At 43.2% G+C, this 23,770-nt stretch overlaps 2 protein-coding genes across 7 annotated transcripts in view; one reads left to right on the plus strand and one right to left on the minus strand.

Moving 5' to 3' along the window:
- The window catches only part of celsr2 (cadherin, EGF LAG seven-pass G-type receptor 2), a 78,653-nt gene extending 74,899 nt beyond the window's left edge, over positions 1-3,754 (plus strand). Inside the window, exons 32-34 of one of the 4 annotated variants that reach the window (XM_031819382.1) lie at positions 88-327; positions 457-679; positions 1,581-3,754. In XM_031819382.1, the coding sequence (XP_031675242.1) occupies positions 88-327; positions 457-679; positions 1,581-1,605 (488 nt within the window). In that variant the 3' untranslated portion in view covers positions 1,606-3,754. Of the gene's footprint in view, positions 1-87; positions 328-456; positions 684-1,580 lie in introns of those variants that run through there. The other 3 variants (XM_031819423.1, XM_031819458.1, XM_020490217.2) reach the window with 3 other exon arrangements.
- Positions 3,528-23,770, minus strand: part of dstyk (dual serine/threonine and tyrosine protein kinase) — a 43,939-nt gene continuing 23,696 nt past the window's right edge. For 2 of the 3 annotated variants that reach the window (XM_020490205.2, XM_031819576.1), the window contains 6 exons: positions 12,536-12,692; positions 7,304-7,436; positions 7,091-7,204; positions 4,492-4,606; positions 4,261-4,395; positions 3,737-4,091 (listed from right to left, as the gene is read on the minus strand). In XM_020490205.2, the coding sequence (XP_020345794.1) occupies positions 3,904-4,091; positions 4,261-4,395; positions 4,492-4,606; positions 7,091-7,204; positions 7,304-7,436; positions 12,536-12,692 (842 nt within the window). In that variant the 3' untranslated portion in view covers positions 3,737-3,903. Of the gene's footprint in view, positions 4,092-4,260; positions 4,396-4,491; positions 4,607-7,090; positions 7,205-7,303; positions 7,437-12,535; positions 12,693-23,770 lie in introns of all 3 variants that reach the window. The other variant, XM_020490197.2, reaches the window with a different exon arrangement.

The raw sequence follows: 23,770 nt of genomic DNA on the forward strand, positions 1-23,770 counted from the left end.
CTGGTCTTGTGAGACAACAGCTTACACCACGATGTAATGCATCAAGCATTTAAGATGTAGTCTTAAAGTTGTCTGGGTGTTCGTCAGATAACAACCTGAGTAAGCTGTACTGGCCAGGGGAGTTTGTGACGACAGCTAGCAACAGTGAAGGCCTGGGGGGAGCAGGAAGGCTAAAAGTAGAGTCTCTGGGCAACCCTGAACTGGGCCAGACACGGGACCACCGAGGCATGCCAGACGACAGGCCAGGGGACAAGGCAGAGGGCTATGGGAAGGACCATGTGATGCTGCTGCCCAGTCTGCCCAACCTTAGCGCACACCCACAGAAAGGTCAGCAACAAACCCTAACGTCAACCCTGCTGCAACATTCCACATGTTATTCCACTCTATATCTTTGTAGAGGTGGGATTTCCAGAACTTCAGAAATGTTTAGGATAGGATGTGTCTTTTCAAATGCAGGAATCCTGAAGAAGAAGCAGCTCTCCCCCATTGCGGAGAGAAATGGTATCAACCGCATCCATAACGAGCTGTCAGAGAATGCTCTTGGCCACGCCTCCTCCCAGGGCTCCTCTTCTGGTGAGAGCCGAGGGGGTGGGGCCAAGCCCAGTTTACCAGATCAGCTGAATGGTGTTGCCATGAGCATCAAGGCGGGGACAGTGGACGGTGACTCATCAGGGTCAGAGTGAGTGTCATCACAACACCGAGCACCAAACATGACTCACGTCCAAACAGAATACACCGCTCTGTCTGAACACAACCCAGTGCAGATCACAAACACAGCAACACATACAGTTCATCACAATGTCATAGAATCCAAAGCAACAGCTCTTAGAAGTTAAGATATTTGTTAGTACTTGTTGCTTTGTGTTGTATACTGCATGTCATATTTTCTGCACACCAGTCTACCAATTTGATGTGAAAGAATTGATGTCCCACTGAATGTGTCGTGCCTCCGTCACCATTGTGTGTAGTCTGTCCCCTGTTCTTCTTTGCCTATGTAGTGTTGATTTTAGCATGCTAGCTTGTTAAAAGTCAAATATATAGAGTACCGGTCACATTCTCATCAATGAGCTCAGACGCCAATGTGGTAAGATGTCAAGTAACTCCCATGATCAGGTGATTTTATCATGTTGTGAACAAACTGTTAGTTCCATAAACAGAGGGACTTGGTAAAAGCTACTTTTGATGAGTTAATACACACTGTTTGGAACCATTATATAAACTGCTAAATACAAGTGTCTTTAATAGAAGCAAAATCATTTTATGACCAGTGTCTACAGTGCAGAGTATTTGTAGCTTACTAACCATCAATATCTGTCCTCTCTCTCTCTCCCTCCAAAAAACATAGATTCCTATTCTTTAATTTTATTCACTGAAGCACTTGATCCTCATTTGAAATCAGGATCATTGTCTTCTTATCGATCGATCCTTCATCCCTTATAACCAAAATAATAATCCCATATAATTTGGTTATCACCTCTCACACTGTGTGTACGTACGTGAATCATTCTCATTCATTGTTTTCTGTTTCCCCTGTGTTTTGTAATGTTTGTCCCCCATCCACCCACCCTCCATTTTCCCAGCAGCCACCGCAACCCCTCCATATGAGCCGGCTGACGGAGGGGTGTGTCTTTGCAGGTCATAGAGCCTCGGCCCTCATCGCCATGCTTACTTTTCTCTGAGTAACAGGAGCTGATGTCTGAAAAACAGACAGCGTTGGACTGTCCTCACCTGGAGATCCATGGAGTACCCTCTCTCCAACCCCAATTTTTTTCTGAGTGCACGCGCGCATGAGTGCCAAAACCTCAGGAGTCTCTGCAAGGGCCCAGGCTCGAGCACACTGATGGAATGAGTCGCTCTTTGTAAATCATTGTTTACATACTTGAAGTGATGCACTTTTTAAAATAATTTACACTACCCGGCCAGGTGTGCTGGTAGTTACTGGAGCTGATTGTTGTTTTGTTTATTGTGGTTGTGTTTCAAACTCCGGAGATTAAGAACAATGAAGTCCTCCTTTGGCTGAGTCATTTAGCTGTAAGATTTAAAAAGTTCAGGGAATTTCCTCAACTAGTTTAATATCAGAAAGGGTCACCTGTACAGTTGTTTTGTTCAAGGATTTAGTTATTCTGAAGTCCATTTGAGTTTTGCTGTAGAGAGAACTCATTTCTCCACTCCGGTCTCAGGAAGCTGCCAGCCTGAGCTGGTGGACAGGAAGAGTCAGTACAAAATGTCTTTAGACTGAACAGGTCTCTGCAGAGGGATGAACAGCTCCACCCAAACCACTACACTGGAGGAAAGGACTCCTGTTGAAGTGTGGCTGGAGGCCATGGGGTCACGCCCCGTAATGGAAGCACTCTGTAAACAGTTTCTCTCACTACTGAAGGATGTTTAAAGGCAACAGCGACTAGTCAGCTGTCATACAGACACTAGAGGTGAGAATATCTGCCTTTCTCCACCATTTCGCCTTCATTTTATTGCATTATCATTGGAGGAAAAGAGCCTGCGTGTCAAGAACTTTTGATATCTTTACTTTTGAATTTTTGTATAAACTGAGAATGCTCCCGTTTTTGTCCAAGGGGATATGCTTTCATTTGAATCAGCGACTTTGTATTTTATAGATTAGATCGTTCCATTGTTTTTGTAAAATACGTGCTGTAATACTGACATGTATTCCAATTTTACTGTGAAGAGTTCTGTAAAAAGAAACACTAATTCATCTTCAATTGAATCATGTTGCATAAACTGTACACCTCTACATTCCCACTTATAAAAAGCAGTTCAGGCAATTTGATGTGTATGAAAAGAGAACCTGTTATTTTTCTATCAGAATTAAGTTCCTGAGAACTGTGCACTGGTGCGGCCTAAAATGACATCAAAGCATTCATGATACTGTCAAGGTGCATTGCCAATTGTTGAAAACACTATGATAAAGGTTAACATTTGAATCAGGCCTACAAATGAGTGCAACCATTCAGGTTCCTGGTGAATCAGTTTGTTTACTCAACTGAAGCACTAGATAGGGAGTAGCAACTTTTTTCCCATGATCTGGATTGTACAAACAGTTCATCATAATTGGAGCGCAAAGCAATCAACTGCTTAAAACCAAGACCTGTAGTAGTTTTCTGTGAATTCACAAATTCGATGTGATATTGTTTTTCTTTCCGGGGAAATAGGCTAATAAGAGCATTCCATGGATGTCACATATAGCCCAAGAATTTGTATTGAACTGTGTAGTAGAATGCTGAACTGCAACCCAAACAATGTTAACTTGCACTGAGTATTTCCTCAATGGGCTGCAGCTCCCACCTAATGCGAGAGGGACACATTGTTTAGGTATAAAAGTTGTCGCCCCCCCCGGGACTAGAGCATAAATTGAGACTACACTAAGGTGGGCTTCTGTGCATTGTACCCAGTCTTCACTCATGGGATTTTTTTTTTTAATATACTTCGAGTCAAATAGCAAAACAATTCCATGTCAGCATCTTCATAAATACAACAGAACCCTATGTAAAGAGTGAAGCAAAAATTGATTATTTTTTCAATATCATTTATTTAAAAAAAGTTGGAATTGCATAGATGCAGGAATTCAATTAATACAATCTAAAATTATATATTTTTTTAAACATTTCATATCTAGTAACAATTCTATAACCAAGTAGCAATTAGCATGGAGGAAAGCATAGTGTATGCTAGACAGTTTGTACTATACAAATACACACGACACAAACATCTATAAACATGTGAACATGTTTGTCCGGTTTCAGTTCATCTTAAATAGTGTATATTTAACTCCTTTAAAGGAAGAGGAAACTGTCTTGGTCATATCTTTTTTTTTCTTTTTTCATAAATACAACAAATTACTTTTCTTTTGACCGTAATCCTTTGCAACAGTCTGGTCCGCTTGTGTCAGTTTGAGTCCTCCAGGCTGCTGCTTTTCTGATGCGAGCCACATTTACAAAGCCGTACCATGATGCTTTGCAGGCTGGGCTCTACGATGCCGAGCAGGGGCCTCTGGGAAGGGTCTCCATTCCAGCAGGCCTCCATCAGCTGCCAGCATTCCTCATCAAAGCTGACCAACCGCTCAGGCCTCGCGCCTGAAAACATGGGCACAATTGAGGCCCTGGCAGCTCTAGCCCAATTCAGTCAACAGAAACTACACACTAAGTCCTGGATAAAATACAAGTGTTACAGCAAGCTGAAATCTTGATCATATCCAGTTAGTATTTTAGATATGGGTCTGCGCGAGCTTTAATTCTACATTACCTTTTTTAACGTTATTCCACAACTGGTCCTTGCTGGAGCATTTCTCAAAGGACTCTGGGAGTTTGACAGAGCCAGTGCAGAGATACCAGAACAGGATTCCAAAGGCATAGACGTCCACAGAATTATCATACTTTCCTGAAGAAAGAGGTCAGACTTGTGGTTAAATCAAAGAGCCTAGAATGAGAGGTGGTCTATGACGCAATACTATGACTGAGTAACAGGATATTTGACCTGTAAAGAGCTCTGGGGCCATGTGGATGGGGGTTCCTACGATGCTGCCAGACATCATGGCCTCTGGCTTACAGAAGCCCAGGTCTGTGATCTTGGCCCGGTTCTGCTTGTCCAACTGAGGGCCAGAGGAGCGGAACACATTTGGAACACTTAGCAAGATGTGTACAAGACGTGACATGTCAGGATCATAAATATTGGTTTCTCAAAGGATACACGAGGTCTTGCACATACAGAACTCGATTTGCGGCTGGCGCTAAGGAGGCACAAGTGTCAAACGGCACATTAGTTTGCAATTTCATCATGTAAAAACTGGTGCACTGGCATTTTACCTGTAACATCAGCTGACTTGCACCGAGGTGGGAGTGGTGGACATATGAGGTGTGTCTTTAACACATTCAAAACATGACAATTTCATTAAGCTCTAATGGGAAGTTAAGACCTGCTTTTTGCTGGTCTTAACAGTAATACAATTGATTTAGAGAACGGAAGCGCAGCCTGTCCAACCATGACGCGCAGCACCCATGGAAAAGAGATACGCATTTTGTGCCGGTGAATCTCGTATTTAGAAACAAACGATTGTTTCCTCTTCCCCCATTTCGTTTAATTTGATTAAAAACCAAGCTTAGCCTTAATCAAGGCTTGTTTAGCAGCATCACATAGGCGCTTCTTTAACCAGGCCATTAGCCAAGTAGCCTCTAAAGAAAAAGGGGTTTAAATGGTCTGAGAGTGCTTTGAAATATGGTAGGTTTTGCCCTCATGCTTTCCTCACTATTCACACAAATAATTAGTTTTGCTTGCATTTTATCCATCCCCATTTTCAAAGAGCACACCTCGTTCAATTACCAAAGACCTGTGCTCCAAACCCCCTAGAATGCTATATCAACAGCAGATAGGTAACGATACAATTGACAGGCGCCGAGTATTTTGGATAGACGTGCGAATGTTGTGTGTAAAGACATGTAGGCTTACGTGTGCACACAGACTACATGTAACATAGTAAATCCGGGACAATCAAATTAGTACGATATGTTACATAGATGGTATAACACAAATGTCTAGCAACCCAAAGGTTAAACAACTTTAGCATTTAAACTAATTAGCAACTTTCCAATTACTTTTTAGCTACGTTGCAAAGACAAAATTTTAGCTAACCCTTTAGCCAAACTTCTAAACTTAACCCCTAGCTTAGCTAACGTTAGCTAGCAAATTTGTAACATAATACAAATTGTAATTGGTTACACATCATACAAAATGGTTGGACATCCACAAATTAATAGCTACCATAGGAAACGTAACATACTAAATATAGTGTCCCGGATTTACGTACAGAATGCGAAATGCTCTGAGACCATGTTGCACCACACTGCAATGGAAAAGAAGCGATTCATGATATCATGCTTCTGACCCGATCCAATTTAGAAATAGTTGGTTTAAAAAGCAGACCGTTTTATAATCAAATTAAACAAAAAACAAGATCAAACTTATTAGAAAGAACATGGCTCAAATGCAATTACATTTTGTCTGCTATTTCTGGAGAAGTGAAAATATGATCTGGAAGATGGTTCCATTATGTTTATGAAAAATGGTGAGTGAACATTCCCCCTTTCTATTTATACCGGATCTTGGCCGACTCACTGGCCGACTTTGCTGATCACTGCCTTGAGGGAAAATGTACTTACTAATAAGACTGATATGTGGTTGTCCCACCTAGCAATCTTAAGATAAATGCACTAACTACATCGCTCTGGTAAGATTTCTGCTAAATTACTCAAATGTAAAACTGTATTTAGTCATAACAAAGCTTGTTTTAAATAGGCTATCAGAATTTGATTCGAATTATACACCATCTTTTCCAGCCTTAATAGCTTAATAACTACGTTTGTCCAGACTGCAATTTACAGTATGCCTAGCCATTTACAGTATGCCTAGCCCCTAGCTCAGTGTGAATGCTCTAGCCATTTACAGTATGCCTAGCCCCTAGATCAGTGTGAACGCTCTAGCCATTTACAGTATGCCTAGCCCCTAGATCAGTGTGAATGCTCTAGCCATTTACAGTATGTTTAGCCCCTAGCTCAGTGTGAATGCTCTAGCCTGGTTAACAATGCATTTCCATATTGAAGCAATGAAATTAGAACATGTGGACTACAAAAATGTTCACCATATTTAACTAACTAGGCTATAATGGACTAACATTGATGAGAACGCAATACATAAGACCGTAAATACACAATATGAAGCATCCACATATTTAGCCATGGAGCATGTTCTGAGGGGCCAAGCCTTGACACACCTACAACTTGTTTATTCATTCAAACCCAGCCCTTTCGTTCCACCGCCAAACATCATACTGTGTAAGCAGGGAGGGGCTATTCTTACATAAGCAAGCAGCACAGCTGGAATATGAATGCTGAAATAATGGAGAGAGTTTCTACTGTGGCCAGTCAGCCATGACCACAGTTGAACTCAGTTCAACATTAGAACTACGTCTAAAATTAAATCAATGGAAACAATTGAAGTGATATGATTTGACAATGTGGTAAACAACACTAGTGTTACACATTCAGCATGATTAGAGAAAGCACCTTTAACCCTTACTCACTAGAACGTTCTTTAGTTTAATGTCTCGGTGTAGAAGCCCCTGACCATGCAGGAAGCGAATGCCTTCCACCACGTCCAGAGCGATCCGGAGTCTCTCCTTTAGTGATAAACCAGCCTGGGAGAGAGAGGAAAAGGAGACACTGAGGCATGGGATCAGGCAGACCTGTGATAGAAGAGATAGAGTACATGGTAGATATGCGAGTCTGCTGGTTACCTTCAAGCCTGTGTAGAGGTCTCTGTGAAGCCTCTCCATTATGAGCAGCACAGCAATGCTGGAGCCCCCACCGTAAGTGTGGTCAATCACCGAGCCGTGGAGATCCACCAGACGCTCATGTTTAGGGAGGGACCTGCAGCCATACACAAAAGAGTATGAGAAATAAGGTCTTCAATTATCATATTATTACATCTGGTTTCCTAATCTTTTTACAGTGCTCACTAGCACACACCACAACTTTTCCTTTCCAGCTGCATGTGTATGAAATTCTTCTGACAGCCACAGGGGGGCAGACCAGTTCCAACACTGAAATCTGGCCACATGAGAAGTTACTTCTCCATGACCTGCATTAGTGAGCTTTAAAGCAGCAATATGGCGGTAGAAACAATAACAAAGCAGTCTCACCGGCCTTAGTGCGGTACTAAGCTGAGGGACGGGGCTGGAGAAATAACTTCTCTAAAAATGTATAGACAGAGCTATGGATGCAAGGACTGACCATCCATGATATCAAAATTATATAGTTAACTGTTTTGAGGCCATAGTTATTGGTAAAATTTTATTTGTTTAGAAACTGAGTAAAACAAGCTTTAAAAATATATATATATATATATATATATATATATATTATTCACAATAGGCTCTTTGTGGGTCAATTTCCACAATGACTATGACATTTCCTTTCTGCATTAACTGTTTTAAAGTCACCATTGGCCTCATGGTGAAATCCCTGAGCGGTTTCCTTCCTCTAAGGCAACAGAGTTAGGAAGGACGCCTGTGTCTTTGTAGTGACTGGGTGTATTGATTCACCATCCAAAGTGTAATTAATTACTTCATGTTCAAAGGGATGTTCAATGTGTGCTTTTAAAATTGTTTACCCATCTATCGTTAGGTGCCCTTCTTGGCGAGGCATTGGAAACCCTCCCTGTTCTGTGTATGAAATTCACTGCTCTACTGAGGAACCTTACAGATAGTTGTATGTGTGGTGTACAGAGATGAGGTAGTCATTCAAAAAATCATAATAAAAACTATTATTACACAGTCCATGCAACTTGTGACTTAAGCACATTTCTACCCCTGAACAGATTTAAGCTGGCTATAACAAAGGAGGAGCTGAATACTTAGACAAGACATTTAAGTTTTTCCATTTGTAATTAATGTGTACAAATTTCAAAAAACAAATCCACTTTGGCATTACAAGGTATTGTGTGAAGGCCAGTGACAATCTCCCAATTTAATCAATTCAGGCTATAACACAAAATGCAGAAAATTACCTCCTACCCCTGCACATCAAATCAGTACTGGTACTCCATGAATATAGCCATGTTATTGTTATTAAATGTGTACTTATTCCTTGCGTCACTTTCTATTTTGTTATTGTATATTTTTCAACTCTCCATTGTTGGAAAAGGACCCCTAGGTAAGCATTTCACTGTTAGTCGACATATTTTGTTTACAAAGCATGTGACAAATAAAATGTGATTTAACATAGTAAATATAGGCCTATTTGTCAAGCCTTTGCTAATATAGGCCTACTTGCAGATGTGCATAGTATGCTTTGACCCTAATCAAAAAGTATTTAAAAACTGTAAATAACAAAAAGGTAGCTAGGTAAGTTTTATGATTTTGCTGCATGATGTGCTAAAATGTTGTGCAGTTGTTTCCCCTTTGCATGGTGTTCTGTTGCAGGTTCTCTTTTGGTTATTCATTGTCAAGCTTTAAAACCCAAAGCCAGACTGCAACATTTTAGTAGCCTAGGAATATGGCGTGTCTGTGCACTTTCCCTCCTCCCCTCATGCTATAAATGGGACTTAAGAAAATTGATTAAATCTACATACAATACTCCATAATGACAAAGCAAAAACAAGTTATAAAGTTTGGCAAATTAATTTTTAAAAAGTGAAATATCACATTTACATAAGTATTCAGACCCTTTACGCAGTACCTGTTAAAGCACTTTTGGCTAAGTCCCCTCTTGGGTATGACGCGACAAGCTTGACACATCTGTATTTGGGTAGTTTCTCCTATTCTTCTCTGCAGATCCTCTCAAGCTGGATGAGGAGCTATTTTCAGGTCTCTCCAGAGACGTTCGACCGGGTTCAAGTCCGGGCTCTGACTGGGCCACTCAAGGAGACTTGTCCCAAAGCCACTCCTGCATTGTCTTGGCTGTGTGCTTAGGGTTGTTGTCCTGTTGGAACGTGAACCTTCGCCACCCAGTCTGAGGTCCTGAGCAGGTTTTCATCAAGGATCTCTCTGTACTTTACGCCGTTCATCTTTCCCTCGATCCAGACTAATCTCCCAGTCCCTGCCGCTGAAAAACATTCCCACAGCATGATGCTGCCACCTACGCTTCACCGTAGGGATGGTGCCAGATTTCCTCCAGACGTGACGCTTGGCATTCAGGCCAAAGAGTTCAATCTTATTTTTCATCAAACCAGAGAATCTTGTTTCTCATGGTCAGAGTCCTTTAGGTGCCTTTTGGCAAACTCCAAACGGGCTGTCATGTGCCTTTTACTGAGCAGTGGAGTCCATCTGGCCACTCTACCATAAAGGCCTGGTTGGTGGAGTACTGCAGAGATGGGAGAACCTTCCAGAAGGACAACCATCTTCAGAGGCACTGTAGAGCTCTGTCAGAGTGACCATCAGGTTCTTGGTCACCTCCCTGACCAAGGTCCTTTCCCCCAATTGCTCAGGTTTGGGGGTTCCAAACTTCCTCCATTTAAGAATGGAGGCCACTGTTCTTGGGGACAGTCAATGCTGCAGACTTTCTTTGGTACCATTCCCAAGATCTGTACCTCGAAACAATCCTGTTTATGAACAATTCCTTCGACCCCATGGCTTGGTTTTTGCTCAGACATGCACTATCAACTCTGGGTCCTTATATAAAACAGGTGTGTGCCTTTCCAAATCATGTCCAAGCAATTGAATTTACCATAGGTGGACTCCAATCAAGTTGTAGAAACATCTCAAGGATGATCAATGGAAACAAGATGCACCGGAGCTCAATTGCGAGTCTCATAGCAAAGGGTCGGAATGTTTGTTTAATATGTTTATTTTATTTAAAAAATAATAACTTCACTTTGTCATTATGTGGTATTGTGTGCAGATTGACTAGGATATATTTATTTAATCCATTTTTAGAATAAGGCTGTAACGTAACAAAATGTGGAAAATGTCAAGGGGTCTGAATGCTTTCTGAATGCACAGTGTATAATTCATATGCCGTGTATTGCATTGCAGGTAAGTGAATGGAGTAAGGAGTCACCAGCTCCGTATTAAACCCGGGTGGGGGCTCCCGAGTTGCCTAAGGCACTGCATCTTGGTGCAAGAGGCATCACTGCAGTCCCTGGTTCAAATCCAGGCTGCATCACATCAGGCCATGATGATTGAGCGGCGCAATTGGCCCAGCGTCGTTCAGGTTTGGCAGTCATTGTAAATAAGAATTTGTTCTAAACTGACTTGACTAGTCAAATAAAATCTAATTGCTCAGCAAAATAAATTAGTCTAAGTTTTGTACTCTGACTAAATCCAATTACATATATTTGTATTTTATTAAAACTGCATATCTTAACATATAGCCTACACAGCTTTCAACAAACCAATATTGGTGTAAACTTTCCAAATAAAAGCTGGTATAAATACAATATAAAAAAGCCAAATTAACAATGCATTTAAAAAATAAAAATAAATTAAGATGGTTGCAATGCTGTTAAAAACATGGTTTAACATGTCTTTGTAGGGGGGCCCTTATTTTGAAAAAGACAATCTGCAATCGTGCTGCCAGAAGAACGGTAATGAAGGTGTGTGTGTGTGGCAATGTACCAAGTATGGGTAACTGCATACATGGAGTGTTTAAAAAAAGTGGGCGTTGCAAAAGAAGTGGGTTGATCAACAGCTGTGTGTGTAACATCAGTGGGTGGATCAACAGCTGTGTGGATCAACAGCAACTGGTGTAACATCCTGCACTCCATTATTGGTTAGACCGGCCCGGCCATAGCCAGGTGCACCTCTTGTCAGCTTAATGTTTACGTAGGAGGTTAGGATCATTAATGTGACAGGTTAGGAGAATGAGTTGACATTTAGGAAAAGGCCTAGGCTTAGCTAAAATGAGTCTGCTAAATTAGCTGATTCGCTTTCCATAAACCAACTTGTTGACACACCCACTTCTGTTGACACACCCACTTTCAGACACTCCAATGCACTGCCGTTTGGCATGAAGCACGTTGGCAGTGCATGCTGGGACTTGTAGCGCAGGGCGCCACAGGCAGTATGGCAGCGGGCCAAAATTAATTGATAACCCAAATCTATGGGCGTGTCCGAGCAGATCACTTTTGTCAAGTGGTCACCACCTTAAAGTGTGTTGCATTATGGGGATACAAATTGCCCAACACGACAACTACATTAACCAAAAACCATGTGATCAAAGGTCATGAAGTACTGACTGCAAATTTCTTCAACTTCATCACCTGCATTGTCAGAGGGTCTATTGTCAACCAATAATTAAGGTGTTTTTGTTTAACCCACCCAAACTTGACCAAAGGCGTGACTGAAACAGGAACCAACTTTGCCGCGATTCATGTATACAGTGGTTATGTGCAATTAAATGTGATTTGAGTCTCACCAATTGATAGTACGATGTACACACATATGTACAGTTTGAGTGTGTGATATGGGGGTTGGAGACATGTTTAATTCAATATTACAAAGAAAAACATTTAGAAACAATTGCAACACTGCCATGTGGCACTGAGCCTAGATGTTGGAAAACCACATCCGTTTCAGACTTTGATGTTGCAGATTCAACTCCCCGACTTCACTCAACTTTTGTCTAGTCGGTAGCTTGCACCTTACTACTCAAATGAGCCCATTGCGTGTCCTAGAGGGTGTGGCGATTTATCCAGTACATGCGCTATACAAAGACATGTCACCACCAATAAAGAGTTTAGTTGGTGACAAATGAGTCGCACCACTGTTGGTTATTGGAGGACTATTCTTCACTTGAGTAGAGACAAATTTCAATATCAAAAAATAAGTAAACTTTTTTTAAAACTTTCTATTACTACCTCAGGTCTCAGTTTAAAGGTGTGCTGTATTGAAATGCTAGGACAAACTATGGTTGAAACTACAAACTAAAAGGGTATGGCTGAAATCCATGGCACAGGTGTGACCATATGACAAGCCAAAGCAGCAGGTTGTCTTTAAATCCTTCCCTCTCTGCTGGCTGGGCCGTCTCACCTGGTGTAGTGAAACTCTAGAGCCAGATCGTTCCAGTGCTTGTCGTCGGGCGGTACCACAGACTTCAGAGCGCAGGGGTAGCGTCCCCCCCAGCTGTCACACAGATAGACCACTCCATACTGACCCCGCCCCAGCTCTCGGCCAAGCTTGGGCTTGCCTGCCAAAAAGACAAAGAAACACAGAGATTGCTTGATTGTGATTGGCCTGTGAGAGAGGACAACCCTGGCAGTGTATACTATTAGAATTCTTCCACATTTTATTACATTACAGCCTTATTCTAAAAGTGTCAATCTACACAAAATACCCCATAATGACAAAGCAAAAACAAGTTTAGATATTTTTGCAAATGTATTAAAAATAAAACAAATACCTTATTTACATAAGTATTCAGACCCATTGAGACTCAAAATTGAGATCAGCTGCATTCTGTTTCCATTGATCATCCTTGAGGTGTTTCTAAAACATGATTGGAGTCCACCTGTGGTAAATTCAATTGATTGGACATGATTTGGAAAGGCACACACCTGTCTATATAAAAAGGTCCCACAGTTGACAGTGCATGTCAGAGCAAAAACCAAGCCATGAGGTCGAAGGAATTGTCTGTAGATTGAGACAGGATTGTGCCGAGGCACAGATCTGGGGAAGGGTACCAAAACATTTCTGCAGCATCGAAGGTTCCCAAGAACACAGTGGCCTCCATGAAATGGAAGAAGTTTGGAATCATCAAGACGCTTCCTAGTGCTGGCTGCCCGGCCAAACTGAGCAATCCGGGGAGAAGGGCCTTGGTCAGGGAGGTGACCAAGAACCCAATGGTCACTGACAGAGCTCCAGAGTTTCTGGGGAGATGGGAGAACCTTCCAGTAGGACAACCATCTCTGCAGCAATCCACCAATCAGGCCTTTATGGTAGAGTGGCCCATGGTAGAAGAGGCACAAAAGCCCACTTGGACTTTGCCAAAAGGCACCTAAAAGACTCTCAGGAGTCAGAGTGGCAACGCAGGAGTGGCTTTGGGACAAGTCTCTGAATGTCCTTGAATGGCCCAGCCAGAGCCCGGACTTAAACCCGATCAAACATCTCTGGAGAGACCTGAAAAAAGCTGTGCAGCGACACTCCCCATCTAACCTGACAGAGCTTGAGAGGATTTGCAGAGAAGAATAGGAGAAACTCCCCAAATACAGGTGTGCCAAGCTTGTAGCGTCATACCCAAGAAGATTCAAGGAAGTAATCGCTGACAAAGCTTCTTTATCAAAGTACTGAATAAAGGGTCTGAATAATTATGTAAATGTGACAGTTTCTTAAACATTTGCAAACAATTCTAAAAACAGTTTCCTTTTCATTATGGGTAGTGTTTAATCAATTTTAGAATAAGGCTGTAACGTAACAAAATGTGGAAAAAGTCATGGGGTCAGAATACTTTCCGAGTGCACTGTGTGTGATATTTTTTATATATATATATATATATATATATATATATATATATATATATATATATATATATATATATATATATATATATATATATATATATATATATATATATATATATATACATACACACACATATACCACACAGTGGGGAGAACAAGTATTTGATAACCTGCAAAATTGTCAGTGTTTCCTACTTACAAAGCATGTAGAGGTCTGTAATTTTTATCATAGGTACACTTCAACTGTGAGAGACGGAATCTAAAACAAAAATCCAGAAAATAACATTGTATGATTTTTAAGTAATTCATTCGCATTTTATTGCATGACATAAGTATTTGAGACATCAGAAAAGCAGAACCTAATATTTGGTACAGAAACCTTTGTTTGCAATTAGAGATCATACGTTTCCTGTAGTTCTTGACCAGGTTTGCACACACTGCAGCAGGGATTTTGGCCCACTCCTCCATACAGACCTTCTCCAGATCCTTCAGCATTCAGGGCTGTCGCTGAGCAATACGGACTTTCAGCTCCTGCCAAAGATTTTCTATTGAGTTCAGGTCTGGAGACTGGCTAGGCCACTCCAGGACCTTGAAATGCTTCTTACGGAGCCACTCCTTAGTTGCCCTGGCTGTGTGTTTCAGGTCGTTGTCATGCTGGAAGACCCAGCCACGAGCCATCTTCAATGCTCTTACTGAGGGAAGGTGGTTGTTGGCCAAGATCTCGCAATACATGGCCCCATCCATCCTCCCCTCAATACGGTGCAATCGTCCTGTCCCCTTTGCAGAAAAGCATATCCAAAGAATGATGTTTCCACCTCCATGCTTCACGGTTGGTGTTCTTGGGGTTGTACTCATCCTTCTTCCTCCAAACACGGCAAGTGGAGTTTAGACCAAAAAGCTATTTTTGTCTCATCAGACCACGACATTCTCCCATTCCTCCTCTGGATCATCCAGATGGTCATCGGCAAACTTCAGACGGGCCTGGACATGCGCTGGCTTGAGCAGGGGCACCTTGCGTGCGCTGCAGGATTTTAATCCATGACGGCGTAGTGTGTTATTAATGGTTCTCTTTGAGATTGTGGTCCCAGCTCTCTTCAGGTCATTGACCAGGTCCTGCCGTGTAGCTCTGGGCTGATCCCTCACCTTCCTCATGATCATTGATGATGGAATCACCACGAGGTGAGATCTTGCATGGAGCCCCAGACCGAGGGTGATTGACCGTCATCTTGAACTTCTTCCATTTTCTAATAATTGCACCAACAGTTGTTGCCTTCTCACCAAGCTGCTTGTCTATTGTCCTGTAGCCCATCCCAGCCTTGTGCAGGTCTACAATTCTATCCCTGATGTCCCTACACAGCTCTCTGTTCTTGGCCATTGTGGAGAGGTTCTTAACCTCTTGAAGCTAGGGGGCACTATTTTTATGCTTGGAAAAATAACGTTCCCAAAGTAAACGGCCTATTTCTCAGGACCAGATGCTAGAATATGCACATAATTGACAGATTAGGATAGAAAACTGTCAAAATACTGTCTGAGTATAACAGAACTGATATTGCAGGCAAAACCCTGAGGAAAATCCAATCAGGAAGTGCCTCTTATTTTGAAACCATTCTGTTCCTATGCATGCCTATCCTCCATTTAAAGGGATATTACCCAGATTTATTTCTCTCTGGCTTCCCTAAGGTGTCAGTCTTTAGACATAGTTTCAGGCTTTTATTTTGAAAAATGAGCGTGAAAGATCACATTGCGTAAGTGGATAGGTGGGGGCTCAAGAGAGAGTTTTTGCGCTAGAGTAAAGCCGCCATTGTTCCTTCTGCTGTTATTGGAAAACCTACACACTCGGTTGATATATTATCACAGTGTACAAAACATTAGGAACACCTTACTAGTATTGAATTGCACCTTCTGTTGCCCTCAGAACAGTCTAAATTCATTGGGGCATGGACTAGAAGGTGTCGAAAGTGTTCCACAAGGATGCTGGCCAATGTTGACAATGCTTTCCACGGTTGTGTCAAGTTGGCTGGCTGGATGTCCATTGGGTGCTGAACCATTCTTGATTACACACGGGAAACTGTTGAGTGTAATAAACCCAGCAGCTAGTGGCAGGGGACTTTAATACAGGAAAACTCAAATCTGTTCTACCAGCATGTTAAATGTGCAACCAGAGGGGGAAAAACTCCAGAGACATGTACAAAGCTCTCCCTCAATTTGGCAAATCTGACCATAATTCTAACCTCCTGATTCCTGCTTACAAAAACTAAAGCAGGAAGCACAAGTGACTTCGTCAATAAGAAAGTGGTCAGAAAGCAGATGCTAAGCTACAGGACTGTTTTGCTAGCACAGACTGGAATATGTTCCGAGATTCTTCCCATGGCATTGAGGAGTACACCACGTCAGTGACTGGATTCATCAAAAAGTACATAGATGACGTCATCCCCACAGTGACTGTACGTACATACTCCAACGAGAAGCCATGGATTACAGGCAACATCCGCACTGAGCTAAAAGGGGAGAGCTGCCGCATTCAAGGAGCGGAACTCTAACCCAGAAGCTTATGAGAAATCCCGCTATGCCCTCTGACAAACCATCAAACAGGCAATTCTTCAATACAGGACTAAGATTGAGTCGAACTACACCGGCTGCGACGCTTGTCGTATGTGGCAGGGCTTGCAAAGTATTACAGACGACAAAGGGAAGCACAGCCCAGTGACACAAGCCTACCGGATGAGCTAAATTACTTCTATGCTCGCGTCGAGGCAAGTAAAACTCAAGCATGAATGAGAGCGTCAGTTGTTCTGTACGGCCGTAGCCGCTGTCAGTAAGACCTTTAAACAGGTCAACAGGGCCAGGAGTACCAGGATGTGTACTCCGAGCAACCAACTGGCAAGTGTCTTCACTGACATTTTCAACCTCTCCATGACCGAGTCTAATACCAACATGTTTCAAGCAGACCATAGTCCCGGTGCCCAAGAACAAAGGTAACCTGCATAAATGACTACCGACCTGTAGCCATGAAGTGCTTTGAAAAGCTGGTTATGGTTCATAACACCATTATTCCAGAAACCCTAGACACACTCACTCCAATTTGCATACCACCCCAACAGATTATGCAATCTCTATTGCACTCCACACTGCCCCTTTTCCACCTGGACAAAGGAACATCTATGTGAGAATGCTATTCTTTGACTACAGCTCAGCGTTCAACACCATAGTGCCCTCAAAGCTCATCAATAAGCTAAGGACCCTGGGACTAAACACCTCCCTCTGCAACTGGATCCTGCACTTCCTGACGGGCCGCCACCAGGTGGTAAGGGTAGGTAACAACACATCCGCCACGCTGATCCTCAACACAGGGGCCCCTCAGGGGTGCGTTCTCAATCCCCTCCTGTACTCCCTGTTCACTAAAATCACATTTGAATGGTCACATGCACATGGTTAGCAGATGTTAATGCGAGTGTAGCGAAATGCTAGTACTTCTAGTTCCGACAGTGCAGTAATATCTAACAATTCCACAAAATCTACCTAATATATACACATTTAAGTAAAGGGATGGAATAAGAATATGTACATAAATATATGGATGCTCGATGACCGAGCGGCATAGGCAAGATGCAATAGATGGTATAGAATACAGTATATACCTATGAGTTGAGTAATGCAAGATATGTAAAACATGATTAAAATGGCGTTAAAGTGACTAGTGATCCATTTATTAAAGTGGCCAATGATTTCGAGTCTATGTTGGCAGCCGCTTCTTTGTGGCAGTGTTGGCTGTTTAACAGTCTGATGGCCTTGAGATATCAAAGCTGGGACCGAGAGACCGCTTCTAGCTTTGATACACCTGAACTGACCTCGCTTTCTGGATGGTAGCGGGGTGAACCAGTCTATTGCATGGCCAGGCACGACTCCAACACCATCATTAAGTTTGCGGATGACAACAGTGGTAGGCCTGATCACCAACAATGACGAGACAACCTATAGGGAGGTCAGAGACCTGGCCGTGTGGTGCCAGGACAACATCTCAGAGGGTAGTGCATACAGCCCAGTACATCTCATTCCAGATGGCGTAGCAGTCGGACGTCTGTTTTGTCTTTGTTTTGTCCCGTCCTGTTTTTAATCTCAATTTCCATCTACGGACTGAACATACTCTCCTGCAACACGCCTCACCCAATGTGGTATGAATCTGCTATTTGTTATACTTTAGAACCTGAATCCCCATCTGAAGCTAGCCAGCTAACTAGCTACTAGTCAGTTAGCCACTGCTAGCGGTCATCACTGTGACAGCCAGCCTCAGCCCAACAAATTCCTGCCAATCTGCACAGCACGACATCAACCCAGAACATATCGGACTGCATTTGCTCTACCACATCTCCGGATTCCTCCGTAAGCTCAAACTTTACACCGGATCATCGCAGCTAGCTAGCTGAATATCCAAGTGGCTATCCGAGTGGCTACTCCTGGCTAACGTCTCTGTCCCGAAGCAAGCACCAGTTAGCCTGGAGCTAGTCTCAAGCTAGGCCCATCTCCCGGGTAGCCGAGGAGATCCATCAGACAATTCCTGGGCTTCAATACCTCTTTTGCCAATTGGCCTGGACCCTTTGCTGCCGGCACGGAGCTCCACCGATCCATCATGACTGGTCTGCCAACGTAACCGTCCGAGGGGGTTTCAACAGGCTCTGCCGTTGGGACGTCCCCCTGAGGCCTATCTGCTAGCCCCGGCCTGCTAGCTGTCTGAAACACTGTGTTTCCAGCTTGCCTAGCTACTCACTGGACCCTATGATCACTTGGCGACACATGCCTCTCCCTAATGTCAATATGCCTTAGTGATTTGTCTTATTTCACTGTAGAGCCTCCAGCCCTGCTCAATATGCCTTAGCTAGCCCTTTGGTTCCAGCCCCCACACATGCGGTGACCTCACCGGGTTTAAATGGTGCCTCGAGACAAACTCTCATCGTCACTCAAGGCCTAGGTTAACCTCCACTGTACTCACATTCTACCATACCCTTGTTTGTACATTATGCCTAGAATCTATTCCTCCGCACCCAGAAATCTGCTCCTTTTACGCTCTGTTCCGAACACACTGGAAGACCAGTTCTTATAGCCTTTAGCCGTACCCTTATCCTACTCTGGTGATGTCGAGGCTAACCCAGGCCCTGCAGCCCCCAGGATCACTCCCATTCACCAGGCACTCTCATTTGTTAACTTCAGTAACCGTAAAAGCCTTGGTTTCATGCATGAAGCCTCCCTACATTTGTTTTATTCACTGCTTTAGCACTCCGCCAACCCGGATGTCGTAGTAGTGTCTGAATTCTGGCTCAGGAATGCAAACAGTGTAGCTATCCCCTCCGCAAGGCAATCAAACAAGCTAAGCGTCAGTGTAGAGTCGCAATTCAACAGCTCGGACACAAGAGGTATGTGGCAGGGTCTACAGTCAATCATGGATTACAAAAAGAAAACCAGCCCCGTCACGGGCCAGGATGTTCAGTCTGTCTGGGAGCAAGACAATTTCTTTGCTCGCTTTGAGGACAATACAGTGCCACGGCCCGCTACCAAAACCTGTGGACTCTCCTTCACTGCAGCCGTTTAAACGTGTTAACCCTCGCAAGGCTGCCGGCCCAGGCGGCATCCCCAGCAGCGTCCTCAGAGCACGCGCAAACCAGCTGTCTGGTGTTTACGGACATATACAATCAATCCTTATCCCAGTCTGCTGTTCCCACATGCTTCAAGAGGGCCACCATTGTTCCTGTTCCAAAGAAAGCTAAGGAAACTGAGCTAAACAACGACCGCCCCCGTAGCACTCACTTCCGTCACCATAAAGTGCTTTGAGAGACTAGTCAAGTACCATATCACCTCCACCCTACCTGACACCCTAGACCCACTCCAATTTGCTTACCGCCCCAATAGGTCCACAGACGACGCAATCGCAACCACACTGCCCTAACCCATCTGGACAAGAGGAATACCTACGTGAGAATGCTGTTCATCGACTACAGCTCGGCATTTAAAACCATAGTGCCCTCCAAACTCATCATCAAGCTCGAGACCCTGGGTCTCGACCCCGCCCTGTGCAACTGGGTACTGGACTTCCTGACGGGCCGGCCCCAGGTGGTGAGGGTAGGTAACATCACCCCACTGATCCTCAACACTAGGGCCCCACAAGTGTGCGTTCTGAGCCCTCTCCTGTACTCCCTTGTTCACCCACGACTGCGTGGCCATGCACGCCTCCAACTCAAATCATCAAGTTTGCAAACGACACTAGTGGTAGGCTTGATTACCAAAAACGACGAGACGGCCTGAAGGGAGGAGGTGAGGGCCCTCAGAGTGTGGTGTCAGGACAATAACCTCACTCAACTTCAACAAAAAGGAGATTATCGTAGACTTCAGGAAACAGCAGAGGGAGCACCCCCCCATCCACGGAACAGTAGTGGAGGGTAGTAAGTTAAGTTCCTCGGCGTACACATCACGGAAAAACTGAATTGATCCACCCACACAGACAGAGTGGTTAAGAAGGCGCAGCAGCACCTCTTCAACCCCAGGAGGCTGAAGAAATTCGGCTTGTCACCAAAAGCACACAAACTTCTACAGATGCACAATCGAGAGCATCCTGTCGGGCTGTATCACCGCCTGGTACGGCAACTGCTCCACCCACAACCGTAAGGCTCTCCAGAGGATAGTGAGGTCTGCACAACGCATCACCGGGGGCAAACTACCTGCCCTCCAGGACACCTACACAACCCGATGTCACAGGAAGGCCATAAAGATCATCAAGGACAATAACCACCCGAGCCACTGCCTGTTCACCCCGCTATCATCCAGAAGGCGAAGTCAGTACAGGTGCATCAAACCAGGCACCGAGAGACTGAAAAACAGCCACCACTAACATTGAGTGGCTGCTGCCAACATACCGACTCAACTCCAGCCAATGTAAAAATGTATCACTAGCCACTTTAAACAATGCCACTTAATGTTTACATACCCTACATTACTCATCTCATATGTACAGTGGGGTAAAAAAAAAAGTATTTAGTCAGCCACCAATTGTGCAAGTTCTCCCACTTAAAAATATGAGAGGCCTGTAATTTTCATCATAGGTACACTTCAACTATGACAGACAAAATGAGAAGGAAAAAAAATCCAGAAAATCACATTGTAGGATTTTTTATGAATTTATTTGCAAATTATGGTGGAAAATAAGTATTTGATCACCTACAAACAAGCAAGATTTCTGGCTCTCACAGACCTGTAACTTCTTCTTTAAGAGGCTCCTCTGTCCTCCACTTGTTAGCTGTATTAAATGGTACCTGTTTGAAGTTATCAGTATAAAAAGACCTGTCCACAACCTCAAACCGTCACACTCCAAAGTCTACTATGGCCAAGACCAAAGATCTGTCAAAGGACATCAGAAACAAAATTGTAGACCTGCACCAGGCTGGGAAGACTGAATCTGCAATAGGTAAGCAGCTTGGTTTGAAGCTAATCAACTGTGGGAGCAATTATTAGGAAATGGAAGACATACAAGACACTGACAATCTCACTCGATCTGGGGCTCCACGCAAGATCTCACCCCGTGGGGTCAAAATGATCACAAGAACGGTGAGCAAAAATCCCAGAACCACACAGGGGAACCTAGTGAATGACCTGCAGAGAGCTGGGACCAAAGTAACAAAGCCTAGCATCAGTAACACACTAAACCGACAGGGACTCAAATCCTACAGTGTCAGACGTGTCGTGTCCCCCTGCTTAAGCCAGTACATGTTCAGGCCCGTCTGAAGTTTGCTAGAGAGCATTTGGATGATCCAGAAGAAGACTGGGAGAATGTCATATGGTCAGATGAAACCAAAACCATTTGAGAACTTTTTGGTAAAAACTCAACTCGTCGTGTTTGGAGGACAAAAATGCTGAGTTGCATCCAAAGAACACCATACCTACTGTGAAGCATGGGGGTGGAAACATCATGCTTTGGGGCTGTTTTTCTGCAAAGGGACCAGGACGACTGATCCGTGTAAAGGAAATAATGAATGGGGCCATGTATCGTGAGATTTTGAGTGAAAACTTCCTTCCATCAGCAAGGGCATTGAAAATTAAACATGGCTGGTCTTTCAGCATGACAATGATCCCAAACACACCGCCCGGGCAACGAAGGAGTGGCTTCGTAAGAAGCATTTCAAGGTCCTGGAGTGGCCTAGCCAGTCTCCAGATCTCAACCCCATAGAAAATCTTTGGAGGGAGTTGAAAGTCTGTGTTGTCCAGCAACAGCCCCAAAACATCACTGCTCTAGAGGAGATCTGCATGGAGGAATGGGCCAAAATACCAGCAACAGTGTGTGAAAACCTTGTCAAATGTTCTGTAAGTCTTCACCTCTGTCATTGCCAACAAAGGGTATAACAAAGTATTGAGATAATCTTTTGTTATTGACCAAATACTTATTTTCCACCATAATTTGCTAATAAATTCATTTAAAAAAAATCTAATTTGGTCTGTCATAGTTGAAGTGTACCTATGATGAAAATTACAGGCCTCTCATCCTTTTAAGTCGGAGAACTTGCACAATTGGCTGACTAAATACTTTTTTGCCCCACTGTATATACTGTACTCTATACCATCTACTGCATCTTGCCTATGCTGTTCTGTACCATCACTCATTCATATATTTGTATGTACATATTCTTCATCCCTTTACACTTGTGTGTATAAGGTAGTTGTGGAAGCACAAGCATTTCACTACACTCGCATTAACATCTGCTAACCATGTGTATTTGATTTGACTGTCAAATGCTCCCTAAAACACTTCAGTGAGCAGGCCTTTCTAATCGACCTGGCCCGGGAATCCTGGAAGGATATTGACCTCATCCTGTCAGTAGAGGATGCCTGCTTCCTCTTCAAAAGTGCTTTCCTCCCAGTCTTAACCTCTCTAGGGTACGTGGGACACTAGCGTCCCATCTGACCAACATCCAGTGAGATTGCAGAGCACCCAATTCAAATACAGAAATGCTCATTATAAAAATTCAGAAAACAAAACATTTTACATAGGTTTAAAATATTAACTTCTTGTTAAACCAACCACAGTGTCATATTTATAAAATGCTTTTCAGCGAAAGCATACCTAGCCCAGAACATAGCCCAGTTGACAAATTATTACAAACGGTAACAAGCCAAGCAGAAGCGTTACAAAACTTAGAAAAAGATACAATTAATCCCTTACCTTTGATAATCTTCATATGGTGGCAATCAGAAGACATTAATTTACTCAATAAATGTTCCTTTTGTTTGATGAAGTCTCTAGATCCAAAAACCTCTGTTTTGTTATCGTGTTTTCTTCAGTAATCCACAGGTTCAAAAGCAGTCCAAACAATCAGACAAAATCCAAATTGTATCCGTAAAGTTCATAGAAACATGTCAAACAATGTTTATATTCAATCCTCAGGTTGTCTTTAAGCCTAAATGATCTATACTATTTCAACCGGACAATAACGTTGTCAATATAAAAGGTAAACAAGAAATGCACATGTGCATGAAAAAGCTCTGTGATACGCTAGGGTCCACTCGTTCAGACTGGTCTTACTCCCTCATTTATAAGAATACAAGCCTGAAACTATTTCTAAACTGTTGACATCTAGTGGAAGGCATAGGAACTGCAAATGGAGTCTTAAGTCAATGGATACTGTAATGGCATTGAATAGAAAACTACAAAACAAAAACTAAACTGCTTGCAAGCCTCCTCTTTTTCCTCCAAACATAACGATGGTATTGCCCCCATGTGCAGTTGCAAACCGTCGTCTGGCTTTTTTATGCCGGTTTTGGAGTAGTGGCT

The sequence above is a fragment of the Oncorhynchus kisutch genome, linkage group LG1 (genome assembly GCF_002021735.2).
Source record: "Oncorhynchus kisutch isolate 150728-3 linkage group LG1, Okis_V2, whole genome shotgun sequence".
Classification (NCBI taxonomy): domain Eukaryota; kingdom Metazoa; phylum Chordata; class Actinopteri; order Salmoniformes; family Salmonidae; genus Oncorhynchus; species Oncorhynchus kisutch.